The 23,247-nt window shown below is 42.5% G+C and overlaps 1 protein-coding gene across 3 annotated transcripts in view; it reads right to left on the bottom strand.

Annotated features, from left to right (window-relative positions):
* Positions 1–14,970: 14,970 nt before the first annotated feature.
* MOB2 (MOB kinase activator 2) overlaps positions 14,971–23,247 on the bottom strand; it is a 121,097-nt gene continuing 112,820 nt past the window's right edge. For all 3 annotated transcript variants that reach the window (XM_082270251.1, XM_082270249.1, XM_082270250.1), the window contains exons 3-5: positions 22,226–22,319; positions 17,532–17,656; positions 14,971–16,002 (exon numbers count right to left, since the gene is read on the bottom strand). In XM_082270251.1, the coding sequence (XP_082126377.1) occupies positions 15,710–16,002; positions 17,532–17,656; positions 22,226–22,319 (512 nt within the window). In that variant the 3' untranslated portion in view covers positions 14,971–15,709. The remainder of the gene's footprint in view (positions 16,003–17,531; positions 17,657–22,225; positions 22,320–23,247) is intronic.

Genomic DNA, 23,247 nt, shown 5'->3' with positions numbered 1-23,247 from the left:
GGCATATGGACAGCAATATTCTCCTTGTGTGTTTTGTAAAGCCAGCGGGCACACACAGCGGCATGTTACCCACCCGCATTGGCGTTCAAAAAAAACAAAACAAAACAAAAATGAACGTCAGAAAACAACCAATAAAATTGTTCAGTATGTACACAAACTGTTCTGGTGTCATTATTACAGAATGTATTCTTATCAATGTTTTTTCTCTCAAAAAACAAAGGCTGTATAATGGGAACTTGTTACGGAGGAGGCATGCAGTCCACCATCGCTGATCTTTTACTTTTGAAAAGAAGAATTCCCTGACTGATATTCTGATTCTTTAGTACTTCCTGAATCACAGACTCTAAATAAGCCAGCATATCAATTTTGGGCTTCAGTCATTCTTTCTTGATCCACACGCTTGTTCTGGGTGTCTGACAGTTTGGAAGTCAGACAAGCAAATAGCATTTTCAGGAAGAGGTCAACAGTGGCTGCTTCTGTGTTTTTTAAAGTACAGGTTTGTTGAGAAACAAGCAATACCCTCTAGGTCAGGGGTGTTCAACTCTCCTAAAGAGTGAGGGTCACTTAGGTGATTTAGTAACCAGTCACGGGTCACAATGAACTATGGTGTTTTACTGCCCCTAAAACCACAAATGTAAGTGAGCCCTTACTGTTCTGGCCCCCCTATAAGGCTGCTCTCGCACTGATGCGCTGCTGTTTACCTGCACCCCGGGTGCAGCACAGTGCCTCGGCGGCATACCTATGGGTTACCTGCAGGGATCATATACTTCTATTACATCTTGCGGGTATTGTGCATTTTCTGAAAGCATTCAGGAGTTTTGGTGCGCTTTTAGAAAGCGCATCAAACCCACAGCATATGATAGAAGTCTATGGCTCAGTGCAGCTAACTCGCAGGAAAGCTGCGGGTGCACTGGGCTGCACCTGCGGATAAGTGTGAAAGCAGCTTGATAACCCATTTTAGAGGCGCTTATATGCCCATTGCAAAAGTGCAGTTTATGTGATGTTTAATACATTGACTTTTCCCTCTTCCAACTTCTGCTGGCATCACTCTCCAGAGTGCTAGAAAGGTCCTAGGTGAAGTGCACTTGGTGTTACTCTGCCTGGGACAGGAGCCAGCGTTACAGAGGAAGCATGGGCTTATGCAGCTCCTGCTCCCTCAGCAGCCCTCTGCTGCCAGCGCCAGCTCCATGCATTTCATCAATTTCCCTTTGGGATTAATATTTTGTATGCACTCTGATGCTCGTTGATTGTGATCTGGGTTTGCTGACCTGCCATCCCAGAGCATGGGCATGCACTTTCCCGGTTTGAGGTCGTGGGCAATTCCTGCCATCCCAGAGCATGGGCATGCACTTTCCCGGTTGGAGGTAGTGGGCAATAACAGAGGGGCCCACGGGCCACGGGTTAAGCACCCCTGCTCTAGAGTGATCTACATACACTGCAAGTATTTTAGCAGACTTTGTTGGTGATTTATACCTTTTCCTGTTCTGAAGAAATAGCGGTTTGTTTTATCATGCCACTGGATAGGAAGGTCAGCCTTTATTTCTTTTTTTTGGGGGAAAAGACACTGTCACCTTGCTCATTTAATGTGTTTCTAAAGCCAGCCACCCCAGATATATTGTGCTATATGAACTGCTCAAAAAAGATTAAAAGGAACACTTTGAAAACACGGCAGGTTTCAATGGGGAAAAATATCATGCTGGATATCTATACTGATATGGGCTGGGTAAAGTTTTAGAAATGAAAGGATGCCACATCGTTTGATGGAAATGAAAATTATCAACCTACAGAGGGCTGAATTCAAAGACACTCCAAAAATCAAAGTGAAAAAATGATGTAGCAGGCTAGTCTATTTTGCTGACATTTCATTGCAGCAACTCAGAATGGTACTCAGTAGTTTGTATGGCACCCACATGCTTGTACGCATGCCTGACACTGTCCGGGCATGCTCCTAATGACACGACAGATGGTGTCCTGGGGTATTTCCTCCCAGATCTGGACCAGGGCATCACTGAGCTCCTAAACAAAGTGGGGAGCAACCTGGCAGATGAACCGAAACATAATGTCCCAGAGATGTTCTATTGGATTTTGGTCAGGAGAGCATGGGGGCCATTCAATGGTATCAATTCTTTCATCCTCCAAGAACTGGCTGCATACTCTCGCCACATGAGGCCGGGCATTGTCATGCACCAGGAGGAACCCAGAACCCACTGCCTCAGCGTAGGGTCTGACAATGGGTCCAAGAATTTTATCCCGATACCTAAAGGCAGTCAGGGTGCCATTGTCCAGCCTGTAGAGGTCTGTGCATCCCTCCATGGATATGCCTCCCCAGACCATAACTGACCCACCACCAAGCCGGTCACGCTTAGCGATGTTACAGGCAGAATAACATTCTCGATGGCTTCTCCACACCCTTTTACTTCTGTCACATGTGTTAACCAGTTCTCATCTGTGAAAAGAGCAGGGCGCCAGTGGCAGACCTGCCAATTCTGGTGTTCCAATTGAAAATGCCAGTCGATTTTCACAGTGCCGGGCAGTGAGCACAGAGCCCAATAGAGGACGTCGGGCCCTGAGGCCACCCCTCATGAAGTCTGTTTCTGATTGTTTGGTCAGAGACATTCTCAAAAGTGGCCTGCTGGATGTCATTTTGTAGGGCTCTGGCAGTGCTCATCCTGTTTCTTCATGCATAAAGGAGCAGATACTAGTCCCTTTGATGGGTTAAGGACCTTCTAAGGCCCTGTCTAGCTCCCCGTAGAGTAGCTGCCTGTCTCCTGGAATCTCCTCTATGCTCTGGAGACTGTGCTGGTAGACACAGCAAACTTTCTGGCAATGGCACGTATTGATCTGCCATCCTGGAGGAGTTGGACTGCCTGTGCAACCTCTATAGGGTCCAGGTATTGCCTCATGCTACCAGTAGGGACACTGACCCTAGCCAAATGCAAAACTAGTGAAAAACAGTCAGAAAAGATGAGTAGGTAAAAAAATGTCAGTGGCCTCCACCTGTAAAACCATTCCTGTACTGGAGGTTGTCTCATTGTTGCCCATCTAGTGAACCTGTTTAACACCAAAGCAGCTTAAACTGATTAACAACACCCTCTGCTACTTAACTGACCAGATCAATATCCCAGTAGTTTAACTGACTTGATGCTACACTCTGATTAGAAAGTGTTCCTTTAATTATTTTGAGCAGTATATATATATATATACACTGTATATAGCTATATACCAGTGCTCCCTTGCAAATGTCTTCATTGTAGCCAGAGAAAATATTTAGTGCCTTTATATAGGGGAGCATAAAACCTCCTGCTAGGCCAGAACACTGTGACAAGACGAGAAGGTGACATCACTGCTCCCCTAGCCTCCAATACTTAGGCAACACCTTGGATTTCAATGCTGGATGCAGCAGAGGCAGGGTCTGGGCAAGGTAATAGTGTCCCTTTAAGGTTATGTGTAAGTTCACCTTCACCAAAAACTACACTATACTGTCCCATATAGGTATAGCAGCATAGTGTGCTAAACCTACTACTTCCAATAAGGGCTCTCTTTCTGTTTGAAGAATATAGTCTAAAACCACATTCAAAAGAAACTTTCTTAAAACCATCTGCAGCCTGTGATGGCTCAAACCCGAGTTATTGTAGGGACGGAGCAACCACTGGGACCAATGCCCCCTAGTGCCATGGAAGGGAGTGCAGTTTTTTCTTTCAGGCCACATGTGCTCAGCGTGTAATCTCCTGTCACCTACAAGCTCAATGGCTGCAGCAAGAGGGAGCACACACTGTGTATGTGCGGTGCATTCACTTCCTTGGCACTAGGGGGCGCTGGTCTCAATGGCTGCTTCATCCATGAAATATGGCCTGCTTCAGCTTGTATAAGAGCAGTATGAACACAAAACTTTTATAAAGCATTTGTTAAAGCATTTAAAGTGCCATTCATCTTTGTAAATTTTGAACACAGATGTTAATGGGAGTGCTGATTGCCACTTTAAACAAGCTGCTAGCAGGCTTCAGCACTACTTGAAGCTTTTTGAAAGGCTGCTGAAGCCTGCTAGCAGCTTGTTTAAAGTGCAAACCAGCACTCCCATTAGGATCTATGTTCAGCATTTACAACCTGGAGCTGAAGGATGTTTTAACCACTTCAATCCTGGGCACTTTTACCCCCTTCCTGCCAAAGTCAATTTTCAGCTTTCAGCACTGTTGAACTTTGAATGACAACTAGAGCTTTCTTTTGGTGGTATTTAATCCCCACTGGGTTTTTGCATTTTTTGCAAAAATTCGTTCTTCATTTCCGTTATAACATTTCTCAAAAAAAATAATCGTTCTTCATGGATTTAGGCCAAAATGTATTCTGCTACATTTTTTTGGTGAAAATAACACAAATCAGTGTATATTATTTAGTGTGTAGGAAAATTATAGTCCACAAAATATGGTGTATATATATATATATATATATATATATATATATATATATATATATGAAAATCGATTCATTTCTTGACGCCTGAAAACGCCATAACAGTACAAATACCTCCAAATGACCCCTTTTTGGAAAGTAGAAAGTCCAAGGTATTTAGTAAGAGGCATGGCAAAGTTTTTGTCACAATTTTTTGGAAAATTAAGAAATGTAAAAAAAAAAAAAAAAAAAAAATATATCACAATTTTCTATAATTATTTTTTTTTTTTTAACATTTTTATTTTTTTACACACTATGACTAGAGCAATACAGTATTAAAATAGTAATTCTGAACTACTCTGGGAAGTGTTTAGGATTTTTTTTTTACACATTACAATTGTTTTTTTCACTGGTATAAGCAACTATTTTTACTGAATGAAATTGATTCATTCAGTGTGTTTTATTGTGATTAGCTGTGATTGGTCATAGCTAATCACATGGTGCAGATGGGCTGCGATTGGCCCTGTCTGTGCCATGTTATTAGTGTGATCAATCAAGGCTAGCAACACAATTGTATACAATGGTCAGCATGAAAGGAAGCCATCCATTATTTACAATTATAATGCGGTCTGCTGTGATTGGTCACAGCGATCAGCTATATAGCCAGTGACAAATCAGGCCACATGTCTGACAAATGTCCCGCCCAACCCTCAATTGACAATAGGCCGGGTGGGAAGTGGTAAAAGGCTTAGTGCCCATTCACACTACCGTGACTTGTCAGGCGACTTGGTCAGCCTGACAAGTCGCGGTCCATGCAGTGCTACGGGAACCTTTCTAATAGGAGCGACTCAAGTCGCTCCGACTTCGAAAATAGTTTCTGTACTACTTCGGGGGTGACATCGGAGCGACTTGCATTGACATTCATTATATGAAGTCCGTGCAAGTCTCACCGAAGTCACGGTGCACGCAACTTCACAGGTCGCCCCCGAAGTCATGCCGCGGTACTGTGAACCGGCACTTAGAGAAAGCTGCACAAAGATTGCTGAAAGTTTCATAACGCTTGTTGTTCACACTGCTCTTATACAAGCTGAAGCCTGTGTGAAGCAGGCCTAACTCAGGATGTCTCGTGTTGTAGCCGCTGAGCTCATCATAGATGCCAGTAGAGTACACACTGAGCACTTCTTTTACATGTGGCTTTGGACTACAATGGAAAGGGAGCCCTGGCTGGAAGGTAGGTTTAGCACACAGGCTTATAGGCTGTTTCACTTTGCAAGGGAATTATCCCCAGAGCTTAGTGTACAAGCTCTGCTGACTTCCATCATCCAATCACGTGCAAGCAAAAAATGTCTTTTTTTTTTTTTTTCTTGCACAATATTGGGTATTCCATGCATAGCGAAATGTCACCACATTCACTAAGCTCTGCGGAAAATTTCCTTGCAAAGTGCAACTTTGCATGAAAAGTATACAGCCTATTTGAATTTAGTAAATCGATCCCATGGTATTTGTACTTACAAAGAAAATTATAATCTCATTTCATTTTTTTTTTTCCTCCTAAAGCATAGTCTGAATAGGTGACTTTTATCCCAATTAAAGGAACTTGTTATGTGCAACTGACACCGGTATTGGCAGCACATTTTTGGTTGCGAGCTTTTAAAAGCAATTATTGGCAACAAATAAACCAATCAATTCCTAATGCTGTCCAGCAAACCCTACAACTGCCACTCAGTTTACCTTAATCCACTGCAGCCAAGTTTATAGAGGTCCTCACATATGGTATGGTTGGGTCTGCTCTCTTCTCCTTTGTACCTCCAATCACATTCAAACAGCCAAAGCAACCAGTGGCTTTGAGGAACGTCGGAATGGTGACTATGCAAGTAGCCTACAGAGGTTTGAGAATTTCGCACATTACACCTCAGGTAAGCAAAATGGGTCACAAATCACCCACTTACCAATATGAGGGATTCACTGAGCACTACAGCAATGTCTGAATGAAAAAGTCAACCTAGAGAATTTACAAGCACTGTGGGTCATACCATCTGCCAGTGAGAGATCAAGAATTTAGAGGGCCCAAGCTGGACCTCACTCTACATCATGCCATTGTGGAGCAAGGCATCCCCTGACTGATTTTCAGTTTGAACATTTTATTCCACTGGATTCTTCCAGCCTGTTTAAACAACTATTCATATGGCCAGTTTGTTTGCCCTTTACTAAGTATGCCCCAAGAGAACATCTGGAATCTACATTATCAAGATGTGGTAAACTTGGGAAGACAATTTAGTTATGTATGACTTGATTAATATTTCATGTATTATGAAAAACTGTTTGCTCCTTACAGGTTATATAGATGATCATTTTCTATTTTTTTTTCTTTTGTAGCTGAAGGTTTACAGCAATATTTCAAATTAAGGTTAAAACTTACCAGCTTTCTCTAATCATATTTACAGTATGACTATACACAACTGCTCTTTGAGCACAGTTCTCCTTGGCAATCTATGGTTACTTTATTCAGTGGGCTAGGTAGTAAAGCTGGCCATAAATGGATCGAAATGTGGCCAGTTCAGCACGGACAGCTGAATTTTGAGCCATGTGTTGCGGCTCCTGCTCAACAGAAGTCGATCCAATGATCAACTTCTTACGAGTGGGCTTGTTAGTAAATTTATCTCGATCAGCAGCTGCAGCAACCGATCAGTGTATTCTGATAGCAGATGAGTCCTGCAGTCAGAATACAATGTTTCAGTGGGGAGGATTCCTCTATTCACCTTGACTGAGAGGATGGAGGAATCTGTCTTTTTTTTTTTTTTCCTTCAGCTTGCTGGCTCTGAATGAAAACAAAATAATGATCCACCTATGGCCAGCCTAAGATGAAGGACTGAACTTCATTTTATTGGTAAGCTATCTAGATCTCTCCTGAGCTTTTATGGTTGTTGGACCCCCAAAAGGGTTTTGGAACTGGCTAATACAAAGCTATACGCTTTCTTACAAGATTTAGGGATTGAATTGCCCACATTAGAAAAGCAGGGCATTCTAAGAGTGATTCAGCCTTTCAGAGATAATTTACCTCCAAGAACTAGACTGTTAAAGCAGAAGGTGGTTTATCCTAATGCATTCTATGAATTAGGTTAAAACAAAAACTTCTGCATGCAGCTCCCCCTTATACTTACCTGATCCTGACCTCAATCCAGCGATGTGCACAAGAGCAGTGGCTCTATTGTCTCTTTCCCTCCTCATTGGCTCCTGCTGCTGTCAATCACAGCCAGTGAGGAGGGAACGTTGCTTGGAAGCAAACATGGACATGTGCCCCCCAGAGCAAGTGGCTTGCTATAGGGGCACTTGGTGGGGGAGGATGAGCCAGCGGGGATCTGAGAAGAGGCGGATTGGGGCTGCTCTGTGCAAAGTTGTTGGATAAAGCAGGTAAGTAGAACATGTTTATTTTAATTTAAAAAAAAAAAAAACTGAACCTTTAATATCACTTTAAAAAGCTCCTGTTCTGTGTATTCCATTCTAGACATTTTTTTTCCACAATTACTGTATATCGAGTCTGTAATGATAACAGAAGAGGAATACTAACTACATTTAAGAAGACCTTACATATACTTTAAGAAAATAATTGTTCTTTTAGGTAGAAGTTTTCTTTTACAAGGAACCGTTTCACACTACAACCACCTTTGGTATCTCTAATTCTCTAAATGCATAACTGGTCTAATTTCTTCTCCCACCTTTTTTTGGCTCATTCCAAAAGGCATGTTGGTAGTTTCTGGCATCCAATCCTAGATCTCCAAAGATGAGACATCTGAAATCCTTCCATGTTTCTCTAAAACAGTGGTCTTCAAACTGGCCAGCCGGCCTTTCCTTGCTTTTATGCAGCCCTTAAGGTGCTATTCCTCCCACTGACACCAACAATGGTGGGTTATGCCTCCCACTGACACCAACAATGGTGCGCTATTCCTCCCACTGACACCAACAAAGGGGCACCATTCCTCCCACCGACACAAACAAAGGGGCACAATTCCTCCCGCTGACCCCAAGAATGGGGCACTGTACCTCCAAACGACACCAACAGTGTGGCATAATTCCTTCCACTGACACCAACAGTGTGGTATAATTCATCCCACTGACACCAATGATGGGGCATTATTCCTCCCACTGACACCAACAATGAGACACTGTTACTCCTAATCACACCAATGATGTGGCATGATCCCTCCCACTGATACAATTAATGGGGCATGATGATTCCTCCTGTTGACCACAATTGCTATGTCATATTTCTATTCCCAATGACTACCAAACCAGGAGGCATTGCTTACTCCCGCTGAGTATATTGTCACTTGTCAGTTTCCCTCCCTGCTCACAGGAAGGCTCACAATGCTGCGACTAGAGGCCACAGTAAAGCAGGAAACAAACAGCCGTAGCAGGTTTTGGAGCCAACAAAACAGAGCCTAATTTTCTCTCGTAAGATAAAGCTAAAAAATAAAATGGGCACAGAAAGTATACGCATGAGCTGCCAAATTAGACTGAGCTGGAAAATAGATTTAAACTATGTATGGGAACTAAAAAAAAAAAAAAAAAAAATACCAGTATAATCTTTGCAGTATGTGCACATTTCCACGTTTTGTCTCTAAAGAAACACTGCAGAAAATTATCTGGTGAGCCCAACTTGTCGTGAGCTGACAACATGGTCTCCGCTGCTCTTGAATTCCTAGAGAGTGTTGTCAGCCCTACCTAAGTTAGACTACAGGAATATCTTCCACTTATATTATGAAGATGGGGGAGGTTCAGAAGAGAGAACTGGGCAATTATCAGCCCATAACAAAAAGTTAAAGTATAACCAAAGGCAAGGTTTTGGATAGAGTGGAGAGGGATTGGATTGCTTGTCAGGTTTTATTGCTGTCTGTGCCCCCATTATGGAGATTCATCCTCTCTATTTGTCCTGTTTATCATTATCATTGAAAGTAAAAGAAAATCTTAAATTGTGTGTTTTCCCCAGAAAAGTAATAGAGGGTAAATCTTCCAATGGAGACACTGGTTCTGGTGACCAAGGAATTCCCATTAATTTTAAGGATTCCCTCTCACTTCCTGTCTGTCTATAGGACAGGAAGTGAAGGGAAATCTCTGCCATGGTACACTGATGGCAAAAAAAAAAATCTGACGTGTTTTAACCTTCCCTTCCTATATCCAAAATGGAAAAAAAAAAAAGAAAAGTTTTCCCTATAGCCCTACTTTAACAGCTCTCTGGATTTCTGGCACATTAACAGGTTATTTGTCTTTACTTACACTGTGTAAAGGGATACAGCTTTAATAAAAGTATTGCTGAGATGTATTTTTTTCCATCTTTCTGTTCTGCCTGCACTTTATACACATGTATCAAAGTCTTATTTTAAAAAAGAAACAATAAAACCCTATTTGTTGTATTGCAAAGTAGAAGGGCATACACTGCCAATAATGTTGATATTGGTTTTCATTTGGTATTTTATTGTATTTGTCAATGTTTCATTAAAAATAAAAAATTACTATAAAGATTAAAAAAAAAAAAACACACTGGAAAAGAAAAATTGAAGCTCTGATCAGGTAGGTGGATCTCAATGGTTTTATTTTACATTTGAGCATATTCTACAAATATAAAGACCTGGAAACTCAGTGAGAAAGGACTACATCCTACAAGCGATCCAAGAGTCCCTGTAAATAGGCAATGGTTTGTGGGTATTCAGACAGTTTTCTGAAATGGTAAACTCTTGTAGTATAAAATGGAAATGTAAGAAGTGGGATGCATCCTTCATCATAACTTAACTTGGCTTCTGGTTTCTAATATCCAGGCTGTATTAGACAGCAAGTACCTCCTTCACATCTTGCTTGACGACACAGACGAGCAGAATGCTTCCTTTATTTCCTTGATACCATTTGAAATTGTCGTTGACTGCCTGACCCAGTGTGTATATCGTGAACCATAGAGTATGCCATAAGTGTTGAAAAAGGCTCTAGTACTAAGCCCAGAAGTTGGACTGATCACTCTGTAGCAGAGAACTGTAATCACAATGCTTCCACCTATAGTACTGGGCAAAAGTTTTAGGCAGTTGTGAAGAAATGCTGTAAAGTAAGAATTCTTTCGAAATTATATATTTTAATTATTTTAAAAATACAAAGTGAGCGAACAGAAGACAAATCTATATCAAACCAATATTTGGAGTGACTACCCTTTGGCTTAAAACCGACATCAGTTCTTCTAAGTACAGCCTTGGCCAAATGTTTTGAGAATGACACAAATATTAATTTTCACAAAGTCTGCTGCTTCAGTGTTTTTAGATCTTTTTGTCAGATGTTACTATGGTATACTGAAGTATAATTAAAAGCATTTCAAAAATGTCAAAGGCTTTTATTGACAATTACATTAAGTTTATGCAAAGAATCAATATTTTCAGTATTGACCCCTCTTTTGCAAGACCTCTGCAATTCGCCCGGGCATGCTGTCAATCAACTTCTGAGCCACATCCTGACTGATGGCAGCCCATTCTTGCATAATCAATGCTTGGAGTTTGTCAGAGTTTGTGGGGTGTTTTTTGTTCACCCTCCTCTTGCAGATTAACTACAAGTTATGTGGGATAAGGGTCTGGGGAGTTTCCTGGCTATGGACCCAATATTTTGATGTTTTGCTCCCCAAGTCACTTAGACATCTTTTTTTGCCTTATGGCAAGGTGCTCCATCATGCTGGAAAAGGCATTGTTCCTCACCAAACTGTTCTTGGATGGTTGGGAGAAGTTGCTCTTGGAGGATGTTTTTCTCTTTAGTTCATTGATGGACACAGCTGATTCTTCTTAACCATTGGGTTATATTGCCCCCTACAGGAGTAGGACACTAGGCAGGAAAAAGCTTGACAACGTCTATAGGCAGTCCCAGGGGGTATACACCTACTCTCAGCTATAGGCACTCGATTTTTTTTCTGCCTAGTCAGGAGTAAGGACCTAGTTCCTTGCTGGGATCTTATTTTTAATGGAATTTTTTCCTAACTTTGGTATTTTGTTCCTGTGAGAATCTACAGTCAATTGCCAGACTGGGAGACAAACTGGATAATCTAGATCCAGAGGGCTCCCCCAGTCTGGCCAGCGAGTGCGCTCAGGCCTCAGCTCTACGCTAGGTCAGCTTTGCAGCCTGAATTTTTGGCCGGATCAGGCTACGTGAGGCACGGACCTGCGAATAATAAACCATCCGCTCCTCCAGCCCAACAGCCGCTGCAGGGATTTCAGAGGACATCCCTGCCCTAGTCACCAATCCCCATGGTGCCAGGGAATCCTGCTCAAGCCCCCGTTGCACACCAGGAAAAACCCGGTCAGCAGCAACTCCAACAACTCCCTTTTTAGAGCATGTGGCAAAAGCCAGTTCATAACCTCACCCTAAGATTTGTCTGAGTCAGTGACTCCTACGCTGTTGAAAGCTAGGAAATTTACTTCTAGGAAGATCTACCGTTGTACGTGGAAGATGTACATTGCGTGGTGAGTCTCTTGGGGTTCATCCTTGCTCCTTCTCGGTGGATCGGATCTTAACCTTCCTTCAAAGGGGCGTGGGGGTGAACAGCACTTGACCTTGAGTACCATCTAGGGCCAGGTATCAGCTTTGGTGTTTTTTTCTAACGACCTTTGACTACACACACTCCCTGGTGCGTACCTTTTAGGGTGTCCGACATTTTGTTCCTTCAGTGCGTGCTCCATTGCCACCCTGGGATCTTAATTTGGTGCTTTCAGCTCTACAGAAGCCTCCCTTTGAAAGTATTTGGGAGCTTTTACTGCTTTCACTGTCCCAGAAGGTAGCCTAGTTTTTTGGTGTCTTTCACCCCTGCGCGTAGCATGTCGGAACTGGCTGCGTTATCTGTCATTCTTTCCTAAGGTGGTCTCGTTTGACTAAAGACAATGTGTTTTCTTCCCTGTGTCCCAGGCCTAAACAACCGTAGGAAATTGCCTTGCATGCCTTTGATGTGGTCCAGGCAATTAGGGTAGACCTGGCAGCTACGGACTCTTTTAGGAAGTCAGACTCTCTATTGTGCTCATGGACGGACCTCACAAAGGGTTGTCCACTTACTCTAAAACCATTTCCAGATGGATCAGACAGACGGTGGTTCAGGTCTATTCCATCAAGGGTCAGGTTCCTCCTTTCCCTGTCAAGGCGCACTCTATTAGGGCGCCTAGTGCCTCCTGGGTTTTCCGTCGTCATGCATCAGTGACGCTGGTTTGCAAGGCGGCCACCTGGTCGTCGGTGCTCACTTTTACAATGTTTTTATAATGTGGATATGTTGGCATCTGCGGTTCCTTCTTCTGGCCGCAAGGTTTTGCAGGCTGCGGTTTAAAGGAGCTGGATCTCTTTGAGGGTATGTTTTTCACGGGTGGGAGCTGTGTCCGTCAATGAACAAAAGAGAAAATGGGATTTTTGACTTACCGTAAAATCCATTTCTCTGATATTCATTGACGGACACAGCACCCACCCCCTCCGTGGAGTTGGCTTTCTTCTGACATTGCTTGTAACAAAACTGAGTGACTATAGCAGGGAGAGGGAGTATACCCCCTGGGACTGCCCATGGGTGTAGCCAAAAAATTTTTTCTGCCTAGTGTCCTACTCCTTTAGGGGCAGTATAACGCAATGGTCAAGAATGACAGGAGCTGTGTCCGTCAATGAAAGAAAGTGAAGAATACTTTTAAACACTTTTTTCTAACATCTTTTATTAAATCATGCTATACAATCCCAGTTTAGCTCTTTATTTGCTGAATTCAAATGCATTTTCTTAAAGCCGGTTCTATGTAGTTCAGACTTGACAAAAAAAGTGGTTACAAGCCTCTAAGGCCACTAGCAACTATACTAGCGGAATGCTATTGCTTTTAAATCTCCTTCAACAAATGCTCCAAGCATATGCCATGGCTGACGTCAAAATCCTGGGATGAAGCAGAAGACACATAGCTTGCAGATGTTATAAGTGTGGCATACAGTATAACCCAGCACAATTTAAATATATGTATTGCTTTTAATATACACCAGACTATTTTAAATGAGAAGGGGACCTAAATGCTTCAAGTATTTGTCATTCTACCTGTACATTTCTTTTATTGTGTGGTGGCTGTGTGCTGTTACACAAAATAATTGGAATAAAGTGCATAACCCACCTGTTGGCAGACTTATTTTTGCTGCTCCTAACACACCAGAGTTTCTTTCCCAATATGCTCACTGAATTTGCACCAAGAACTAAGGCCCCTTTCACATGGGCATCATCTGTTCAGTCAGGAAAAATTGATGACATTCAGATTACATCAGTTTGTGCATCTGTCTTTAGTTCAGTTCATATCAGTATTTACCCGTTTACATTTTTTTTTATTTAGCTATTGCAGAAACCAAAACAGAGGTGACAACAGTATCAACAAAAAAAGGTTTCTTGCCTAAAAACACTCATAAGGCCACTTTCACACCAGCGGAATGATCGGGTCCGCCTGTCCGTTTTTCAAGCGGACCCGATCAGACCACCAATTGATCTCTATGGGGCAGTGGGTGTCCGCTGACACCCGATCAGGGCTGCTAAAAAGCGGATGGCCATATGTTCGCCATCCATTCGGCGGATTGAATAACAATCAGATAAAAATGGACATGCAGTCAGTTTCTATTTGACTGCCCTATAGAGGAGACCTGTCATCTGCCTGCTCAGTGGGAAGCAGCGGACAGATCCCCCGCTGAGCAGACGGAACTGCTCCATCTGAAAGGGGTCTAAAAGGAAGGGAAGTAAACGGACGGTATTTGTTTACATCAGTTTCATTCCATTTCAATGGATCTGGACATTAGATGTTCAGTTAAACCCCTTCACACCGACAGTATGCAAATATGCGGCCTCTCAGCGGGTGGGCCTTAACGCCAAACAGTTGCATATTTGCATACCAGATTGTAAATGCAGCTGTGCAGAAAGCGTGCGCCCGGCACATTACCGGCAGCAAGGCAGTAAAGCTACTTGCGATCGGGAGCTTTCCAATCAAGTGACCGCTGTTACAGCCATTTACGGCGATCACATGTTCATAAACCCTGCCTCCCGGCATTTGCATACCCCTTAAGGGGCCGGGAGTAGCCAGCGTGAAGGGGGTTACAAAAAACAGAACTGAACGGATGCGAATGTAAATAGATGATTATACGTTTACAGCCATGTTTACACAAAAAGAAATTGCTGACGGAACACGCGTGTGAAAGGGGTCTTAATCTAGAAGCTTAGTGTGACACAATATATTCAGAAATTCTAGTCTGATCCTATTTTAAAGAGTCACTGTCACTTTTTAATAAGCACTTGCCCTGTATGAGCAAAAGATGACAGGATCTCTTTAAAGTTAGACACTCGAAGGCATGTATATATTTTGCCAGGCAATTCCAATCACAATGCACAAAACCACTGAGCAGATGAATTCAATCTACAATGCAACGGTGGGTGGCAGGCGATGAATTGCTTGGTAATTGCCTTATGTATGGCCAGTATCAATGATGACTCAAGAAGACCAATCCAACACCATTTGTTCTTTTAGGGATTCCAATGGCATATTTCTGTTTCCATACAAAACAGAAACTCAACTCCACAAGCTGATAGAATCTGTTTTATTATTAATATTATTATCATCATTATTTAACAGATAAACTAAAAGAAGCCAACATTATTATTCCACCCCACTAAGGGGTGAGCACCCAGCATTCCTCCAAAAGAGTGGGAAGGGGGAGGGGGGGAGCCGATGACCATATCGGATGGTGACACAGGAGTCTCAATCCATTCCAGAGCAAGGGATGACATGTGACCGCTTCTCCACTCTGACAGTCCATCCCACCCAGGTCTCACCCCCCGCCCACTCAGGTGCTTCAAACATTCCTCCTAAGCCACGGCAAAATAAAATAAAAACGCAAATATTTTCTCTCATTAGGATAATAGAATTAAGCCAGTAACGGCAGTGCCACCCATAAAAAGAAAAAAGGGAGAGTCGGAAAAGGAAAATAAAAAGGAGAGGAAAGGAAAAGAAAAGAATGGGGGGGGGGGGTCATAAAAGAAACAGAGGAGAAAAAAAAAGGAAAAAAAACCTCAAGACACAAATAAAAATAAGGTGATACTCGGTGCAACGTCCTGCTAAAGATAAGAGCGAGGTCTGCTCCCCCTTCAGGCTGGGGTAATGCAGGCAGGGCCCTCCCCCACCTCCAAAACTGGCAGCGCAGTTCCTATAACCCCGTTTCCCCTGTGCTTTGAGCTGGGAGCTTAGCGAGCTCTTTATAGGGGTTAGGGCACGCTGGGAGGGGGCAGTGGAAGGAAAGGAAGCGGGACATTGTGGTGGAGAACTCATCTCTCCTTCACATGGTTCTGTGCCCCTCCTGTGGCCCCTGCTGCCTCCCTGCTGTCCTCCGAGAATAGCATTTCAGACAGGTCGTCCAGGATGGCGGTCTCCTTGGTGTCCAGTAGATTAAACTCCCGCACAAACAGGAGGAAATGAATAAACAGAGTGTTTAAATGTCCGTGTAGCTCCATGGCGACGATCTCTTTGAAATGAGCTGAATAAATGTGAGCAACAACATGGAATAGGTATCTGCAGATCTTTTTCACCAAGGAATCAAAGGAGCTTGGAAAGTCCCTGCCTGCAAAATTAAAAGAAAGACCAACTGTGAAACAAAATGGAGAAAGTACTGAAAAACAACACAATGCAAAACACGATCACATATTAGTGCTGCACTTCAGCATTTTTACCTTACTTATTCTTTTAAAGCTGAACTCCAGGAATTCAGCCACTGTGATAAATGTGTAGGCACACTCTGAGTTAAGCTCAATGAAGCGCATGCTACCTCGTGGACTTATCTCTTTTTTATTTACTTCTGACCATTTTATGAAGCTCCAGAAGAAAAGTTATCACTATAGTTCTGGAGCTCCAACACTGAACCTTCTGTTCTCAGCTCCTTTTGCAGCAGTCACATGCAGCTGCTGTGCCTGCCTTTTCCCTCTGCTGCCCATTCACAGAAGCCTTCATTCTCAAAACACAAAGGCTTCTGTCAATGGACAGCAGAGAAGAGGGGTTGACAGAGATGTCTCTCTTCTCAGAGTGATTCCTCTAGGAGCGCCATAAAACTGTCAGATCTAAATTAAAGAAATAAGTCCATGAGGTCACTTGCACCATGCTGGAATTAAAGTACCTGAATTCCTGGAGTTCAGCTTTAAAGAATAATTCCAGGCATAAAAATTTTTTTATATAGTTACAATGGTCCAGCTTGGACCAACATAACTATGTATATACCGTACCTGTTCGAAGTCCCGGAAGCTGGAAAACACTGTAGTAGACAGTGCTATTTCAGTAATCTCCACTTGCTTCCATGGGCTGTGTTGAGAGGCCAGGCTGATGCATTGTGAACACAGGTGGTCAGACACTCAGCTGGACTTATACAATTCTTATTACAAGCACTTCAAATTTTGGTGAAACTCAGATTAAAGCTCATTTCAAGCCAAAGCCAAAGATTAGATACATATATGGGTGTGGCTTAACCTGCTAAAATATTAGCATTTTTGTCAATCCAGTTTTAATATTCACACAGCCCATCCACTCTACAGTAGTACCTTGAAGCATAGAGCAGTGTTTTCAAACTCCGGTCCTCAGGGCACACTAACAGGCCAGATTTTAAGTATTACCTTGGGGAGATGCAGACAAGAATACTGCAATCACTGCAAGAGTAGCAAATTATATCACCTGTGATTTATTTCAGTTTTCTTGCAAACCTGGCCTGTTAGTGTGACCTGAGGACCGGAGTTGTGAAACACTGGTATAGGGGACCTAATTTTTTTCTGCAGTAGTTAAGGAACACTTTAGGGCCTGTCCTTCCCACAGACTGGACAGTGAAAAGAGAAGTAGCAGATTGATAAATTCCTATCACTGTTACTTCACTCTTTTCTCCTACCAGGAAGCTCCTTGTTAGCAAATGCATACTGCAGCATAGCCTATTGTATCCTGGTGCTGCTTCTCCCTCCCCTAGTTTGAAATCTACTGCCTCTAGTACCAAGTGGGTCAAACTTTTTCCCACATAAAAAATTTCAATATCTAAATGTATTTATGGGAACTGTATTTGTGTTTCTTACTTAGAACCATTTCAAACCGTACTTCACCCCCTGTGTAATCACTTACCGTATTTGGTGGGGAAGATATCCTCGTCTGTCACCAATTTCTGTACAGAACTCATAACAAAGTCAATGTACTGAGGGGCTGTACATTTTATCTTCTTCCCCCGCTCGTCATACCAGTAGTACTGTCTGTAATGAGGAATAACAAATTAGTAGGTTTGCATCAATTACCCTACTCAGTCTTTATATATTTCAGTGTGTGTGACTACTGCCAGCATTCATTAATCCCAGTTTGTCCTCTGCTAGTCTGTAATTCTCCAGCTCAACTGAAAACATAGATTAATCTACACTGTGTGCATAACTATTATTCAAGTTGTATTTTTGAGGATTGATTTCATTATTGAACAATACCGTGCTCTCAGTCAATCCAAATTGTTAATAAACGTCAAACCTGAATATTTAAAAGTGATTGTAAAGTCTTGTGTTAAAAAAAAAAAAAAAAAAAAAAAAAAAAATCTTATACCTACCTCCTCTGTGCAATAATTTTGCATAGAGCAGCTCTTCTTGGGTCCCTCGCTGCTGATCCTGGCCCCTCCCTCCTGTTGAGTGCCCCCACAGCAAGCAGCTTGCTATGGGGCACCCGAGCCAAGCTGCAGCTCCGTGTGTCCATTCAGACATGGAGCTGCCACTCAGATCCGCCCCCTCTCTCTCCTGACTGGCTAACTGACTTTGATCGACAGTTGAGGGTGCCAATGGCGCTGCAGCTGTGTCTCAGCCAATCAATAGGGAGAGTCCTGGACGGTCGAGGGACTTATAGACATCGCTGGAAAGAGTAGGGGCTCAGATAAGTATTAGAGGGTGCTGGGGAGGCTGCTACACCCAGAAGGTTTTTTTTATGCCTATGCATAGAATGCATTAAGATAAAAAAAAAAAAAAAAAACCCTTCCTGCCTTTGCAACTTCTTTAAGAAAGTAAAAGTGAGGTTTTGGCTTTCTTAGGCTCCATGTACACGGGACGTTGTTAAAAATCCCTTTGAATGCTGGAATTTTTAGGAAGTTTGAAACGTCCGTTCGGTCGCGTTTGTACCCGCGTTTAGCGGGCGTTTGCGTTTAGAACCGTTCCTAGGGGTCAAAAAAATTATTCCCCTTTAAAATGGAAAAACGCAAACGCTAAACGCGGTTCATCGCGTTTGGACGCGTTCGGACGTGTTCAGACGCGTTCGGACGCGTTTGTGCGTTTGAAACGCCGGGAAACACACGTTCGAACGCAAATAATTGCGTTCTAAAAACAGTCCCTGAACGCAACTGCCCGCAAATGACTGTAAACGACCTGGTGTACATGGACAGATAAGATAAAATGTAGATGGGTTCAGGGGCTTCTGAAAAAAACGCCCAACTGCTCCTAAACAGCCATTTCCAGCGTCCCGTGTACATGGAGCCTTAGGAGAATATCTGTGTGTGCACAATTATTGAGCAAATATTAGTGTGCAGAAATATTATGCAACTAAATGAAAAATGAACATTTTCCCATCATCTTCCCACTTGTTACTTTTCATCTGTTAAAGTGAGAATAATAAACATACTCAAAATTTAAAAATAAACATTTCTAACATTTAAAAAAATAAAATAAAAAAATAAAAATCAGTGACCAGTATAGCCACCCTTCTTTTCAATAACAATCATATGCCTTCCATTCATGGAATTCATCAATTTCTTGATGTGTTGACAATCAACTTTTTGTGCAGCAGCAACCACAGCCTCCCAGACACTGCTCAGAGATGTGTAGTGTTTTCCTTCACCCTGATTCCCTTGTTTATGAAGAGCCTACAAGTTTTCAATAGGGTTTAAGTCAGGTGACGAAGGAGGCCATGTCACTATTCTTTCATCTTTAAGGCCTTTATTGGCTAGCCACGCAGTAGAGTACCTCGATGAATGCGATGGAGCATTGTCCTGCATAAATATCATGGTCTTCTTGAAAGATGCAGACTTTTTCCTGTACCACTGCTTGAAGAAAAGTGCCTTCTAAAAACTGGCAGTAGGTTTGAGAGATGATTTTGAGTCCATCTTGAACCCAAAAAAGTCCAACTAGCTCATCTTTAACATTACCAACCCATACCAGTACTCCACCTTGCTGGCGCCTGAGTTGAAGTGGAGCTCTGTGCCTGTTTCTGATCCAGCCACAGGCCCATCCATCTGGTCCGTCAAGAGTCACTCTCATCTCATCAGTCTATAAAACCTTTGAAAAATCAGTCTTTAGATATTTCTTGGCCCAATCTTGAAGCGTTATGTGTCTTGTTCAGTTGTAGTCAGGGTTCAGCCCTCCTTACCTTGGCCATGTCTCTGAGCACGGAACACCTTGTACTTCTGTGCACTCCAGGCAGGTTGTAGTTCTGGAATATGACAGCACGGGAGGATAATGGCTTCCTGGAAGCTTCACATTTGATTCTTCTCAAATGATTGGCAGTTAATTTGTGTCTTTTTTTCACAACACATTTCCTGAGACCCTGTTGACTATTTGCAACAAAATGTTTCATGGTTCTGGGATCATGCCCCAATAGCTTAGCAATTTCAAGAGTGCTGCATCCCTCTGAAAGATTTAGTGCAATTTTTGACTTTTCAGAGTCAGTTAAATCTCTTTTTTGGCCCATTTTACCCGAGGAAAAGAAGCTGCCTAATAAATATGCACACCTTAAAATAGGGCAGTGATGGCGTACCTTTGCACCCCAGATGTTTTGGAACTACATTTTCCATGATGCTCATGCACTGTGTAGTGTAGTTGAGCGTCAGGGGAAATGTAGTTCCAAAACATCTGGGGTGCTGAGGTTTACCATCACTGATATAGGTTGTTGATCTTCTTAGGCTACACCCTCCCTCATTACACAAATACACATCACCTGATATGTTTAAATCCAATAAGAATTCAAGTTTATACAGCTTGGAGTTGGACAATATGCATAAAAATGATGATTTGGTCAAAATACTCACTTGCTTAATATTTGTGCACACAGTTCATATTCTCAATGTACAATCACAATGGTTACAGAATAATGTAGCATTTTAAGACATGACAGTAACCAGTGCAGTCATGCGACAGCTACTGCCAGTAAAGGAATAATGCTGAACATACAAGCACAAAATTCCTTTTCTGAAAGATCGTTCGACATTCGTGCCGTTAGTGAAGCCAACTTTAATGACAATTTCGACCAAGGGCCCGGCTAATGTCGATGGATCTTAAGCGAAAACTTTTACAGCTGCAGGCATCATTCAGATATTTTTTTCTGCAGGCGATTCCCTTCACCATAAGAACAATCATAACAGCTTCACCATAAGAACAATCATAACAGCTGAACAGCCACTTGATCGTTCTTACAGGCGGCCGGAGGGGACATCCCCCCCCCCCCTCCAGTGCTTCTACCGGCTCGCTCATGCGATCGGTGTGACAGAGAAGGAATCGGCCGGTGGCGCAAGTGTACCATAGAGACTGCGAGGACCTGATGGTCCCCGGCAGTCTCTACGACTCTCGGAGGCCCGGGCGTGAGGCTCCCATGGTGTGTCCCAAAACGGTAATTGACTTGATCAAGGAGAATCTACCGACATATATGCAGCATAGGTGGAGGAATGGGTAAATGCTAACCAACAGCCCCAAATCTTGTGTGCAAGGGGGGCAAGACCCTTAAAGTACAAGGTCATGTCTTTCATGTGGTAGATGCGATCGACAGATTTCAACCATTGGTGTATGGGGGGGGGGGGGGGGGGCAGTAGTTTGTTTCCAGTACTTAGGAATGAAAGCTTTAGCAGCGTTAAGTAGGTGGGGAGTGATAGACTTGATGTTGGGTATCTAATTACTCGGCGTGACATCATCTTTCCCATTATACAAAAAAATTGGGCTAACTTTAGACTTTTGTTTTTTTTTTCATTCACAAAACAACACGTTTGAAACTTTTTATGTTACACGATATTTGCATAGAATTTTTTCAATGACCGCCATTTTATTCCCTAGGGTCTCTGATAAAAAAAATATATAATAATGTTTGTGGGTTCCGAGTAATTTTCTAGCAAAAAAATGATGATTTTTACATGTAGGAACGAGTGCCAGAAATCGCCCGGTATGTGGTTAATAAAGATTCTAGGAATTTTACTGCAGTTTACCTTTTTGCTGGGCCTTTTTCGATTTTGTGCTGTGAATTTGTGTGTGCAGCGGTGGTCTTACTTCACCCAGTTTTATGTTTTTATTTGGAGTGCAGCAGCATTCTTAAGCCTCCGTTCACATTAGGTCGCTCCGACTTAGGGGGCGACCTGTGAAGTTGCGTGCAGCGCGACTTCGGCGCGACTTGCACGGACTTCATAACATGAATGTCTATGCAAGTCGCCTCCAGTTCGCCCTGAAGTAGTACAGGACCCTTTTTCTAAGTCGGAGCGACTTGTGTCGCTCCTATTAGAACGGCTCCTGTACTACACAGTGGGAGCGTGAGGACCGCGACTTGTCAGGCTGACAAGTCGCCTGACAAGTCGGATCAATGTGAATGGACAAAAGTTATTGACTACATATGACATATGAGAGATGTTATTAGAGAAGCTAAATACAACATAGTAATATTGGGCTCCTGTCTGGGCACTATAGATCATTGCTACCAGTCTAGCTGAGTGGTATGTATGATGTGCTCTAGTACTGCCTTAGCTTTCTGGGGAGAGGAACATACAGAGCAGTAAAAAGCCCCTAAGGCAGGCAGCCTAACCCTGTCTAATGCTGTAAACTTACGTGTTGCAGGCAGCCATAGTCTGGCAAGTCTCCCCTGTGCAGAACTCTGAGATGGTGCTGTACTGAAGGTTGATGTGGTTAAAGAAAGTGGTAACTGAAATTAAAAAATAGCTACATTACAAACTGAAAACAAACAAGAACTATAAAAAATACTATATCATCTACATATATAAATAAGCTTTTGTGAACCTTTGTTTAAGTACTTCCTCTTAGAAGTTGACAACGCTCTTTCCTGGTCTCCCAGTTGTGCTCCCCATTCTCTTGTCATGCGTTTCTGGAGGCTACAAGTGACCATTCCAACACACATTACTTAAGCTGGATACACATTATACAACTTTTGTGGTTAGATTTCCTTTAGATTCACCTTCAACTATGTAGTGAAAGAGCCTGCCTGATTGCATACAAATTAAAAAGTGTTTAGATTTGACCTCATATTATATGGTTTTGGTAAATCTAAAGGATAAAATCTAAAGACAATTGTATAGTGTGTATGGCCCATTAAGTATGGTCAACTGTTATCACCATAAGGAAACCCATTACTGGTGTACAAGCATGTAGACAGAAACTAGGCTGCTGGAGATTAGCAACACTCAGCTGCAATAAAGGCTAAAAACACTGGATATACATTTGATTTGAAAAAATAAAAATAAAATAAAGAGCTGTTTATGATACACTGATCTCTAAACTGCTCATAAATGGATTGAAGTTTGTCCCATTTACCAGGAACCAGCTGATTTTTGATCCATCTATGCCCATTCTCGTTCATGCATATGCAATAATGCAACGCGCCAGAGCGGGAAGGTGTGAAAAGATGGATTTAGGCAATAAAGGTCAGCTGTGAATCTTTAGGAAAATAACTCGAAAAGACGGCAGTAGGGATCAGATTTGGAATACGTTGGAAGTGCAATTTATTCAGGTGTAATATTTTTAAAGTGGAGTTCCACCCTATTTTTATACTTACCTCCATCTTCTCGCTCCGGGTCACCTGAAAAAGAAATGGATAATCGCATATTTTTTTTTTT

The sequence above is a fragment of the Pelophylax lessonae genome, assembly GCF_965119305.1.
Source record: "Pelophylax lessonae genome assembly, chromosome: 10".
Lineage (NCBI taxonomy): Eukaryota > Metazoa > Chordata > Amphibia > Anura > Ranidae > Pelophylax > Pelophylax lessonae.
The sequence above is the reverse complement of the archived record's forward strand: the minus strand, read 5'-3'. Positions and strand labels throughout refer to the sequence as shown.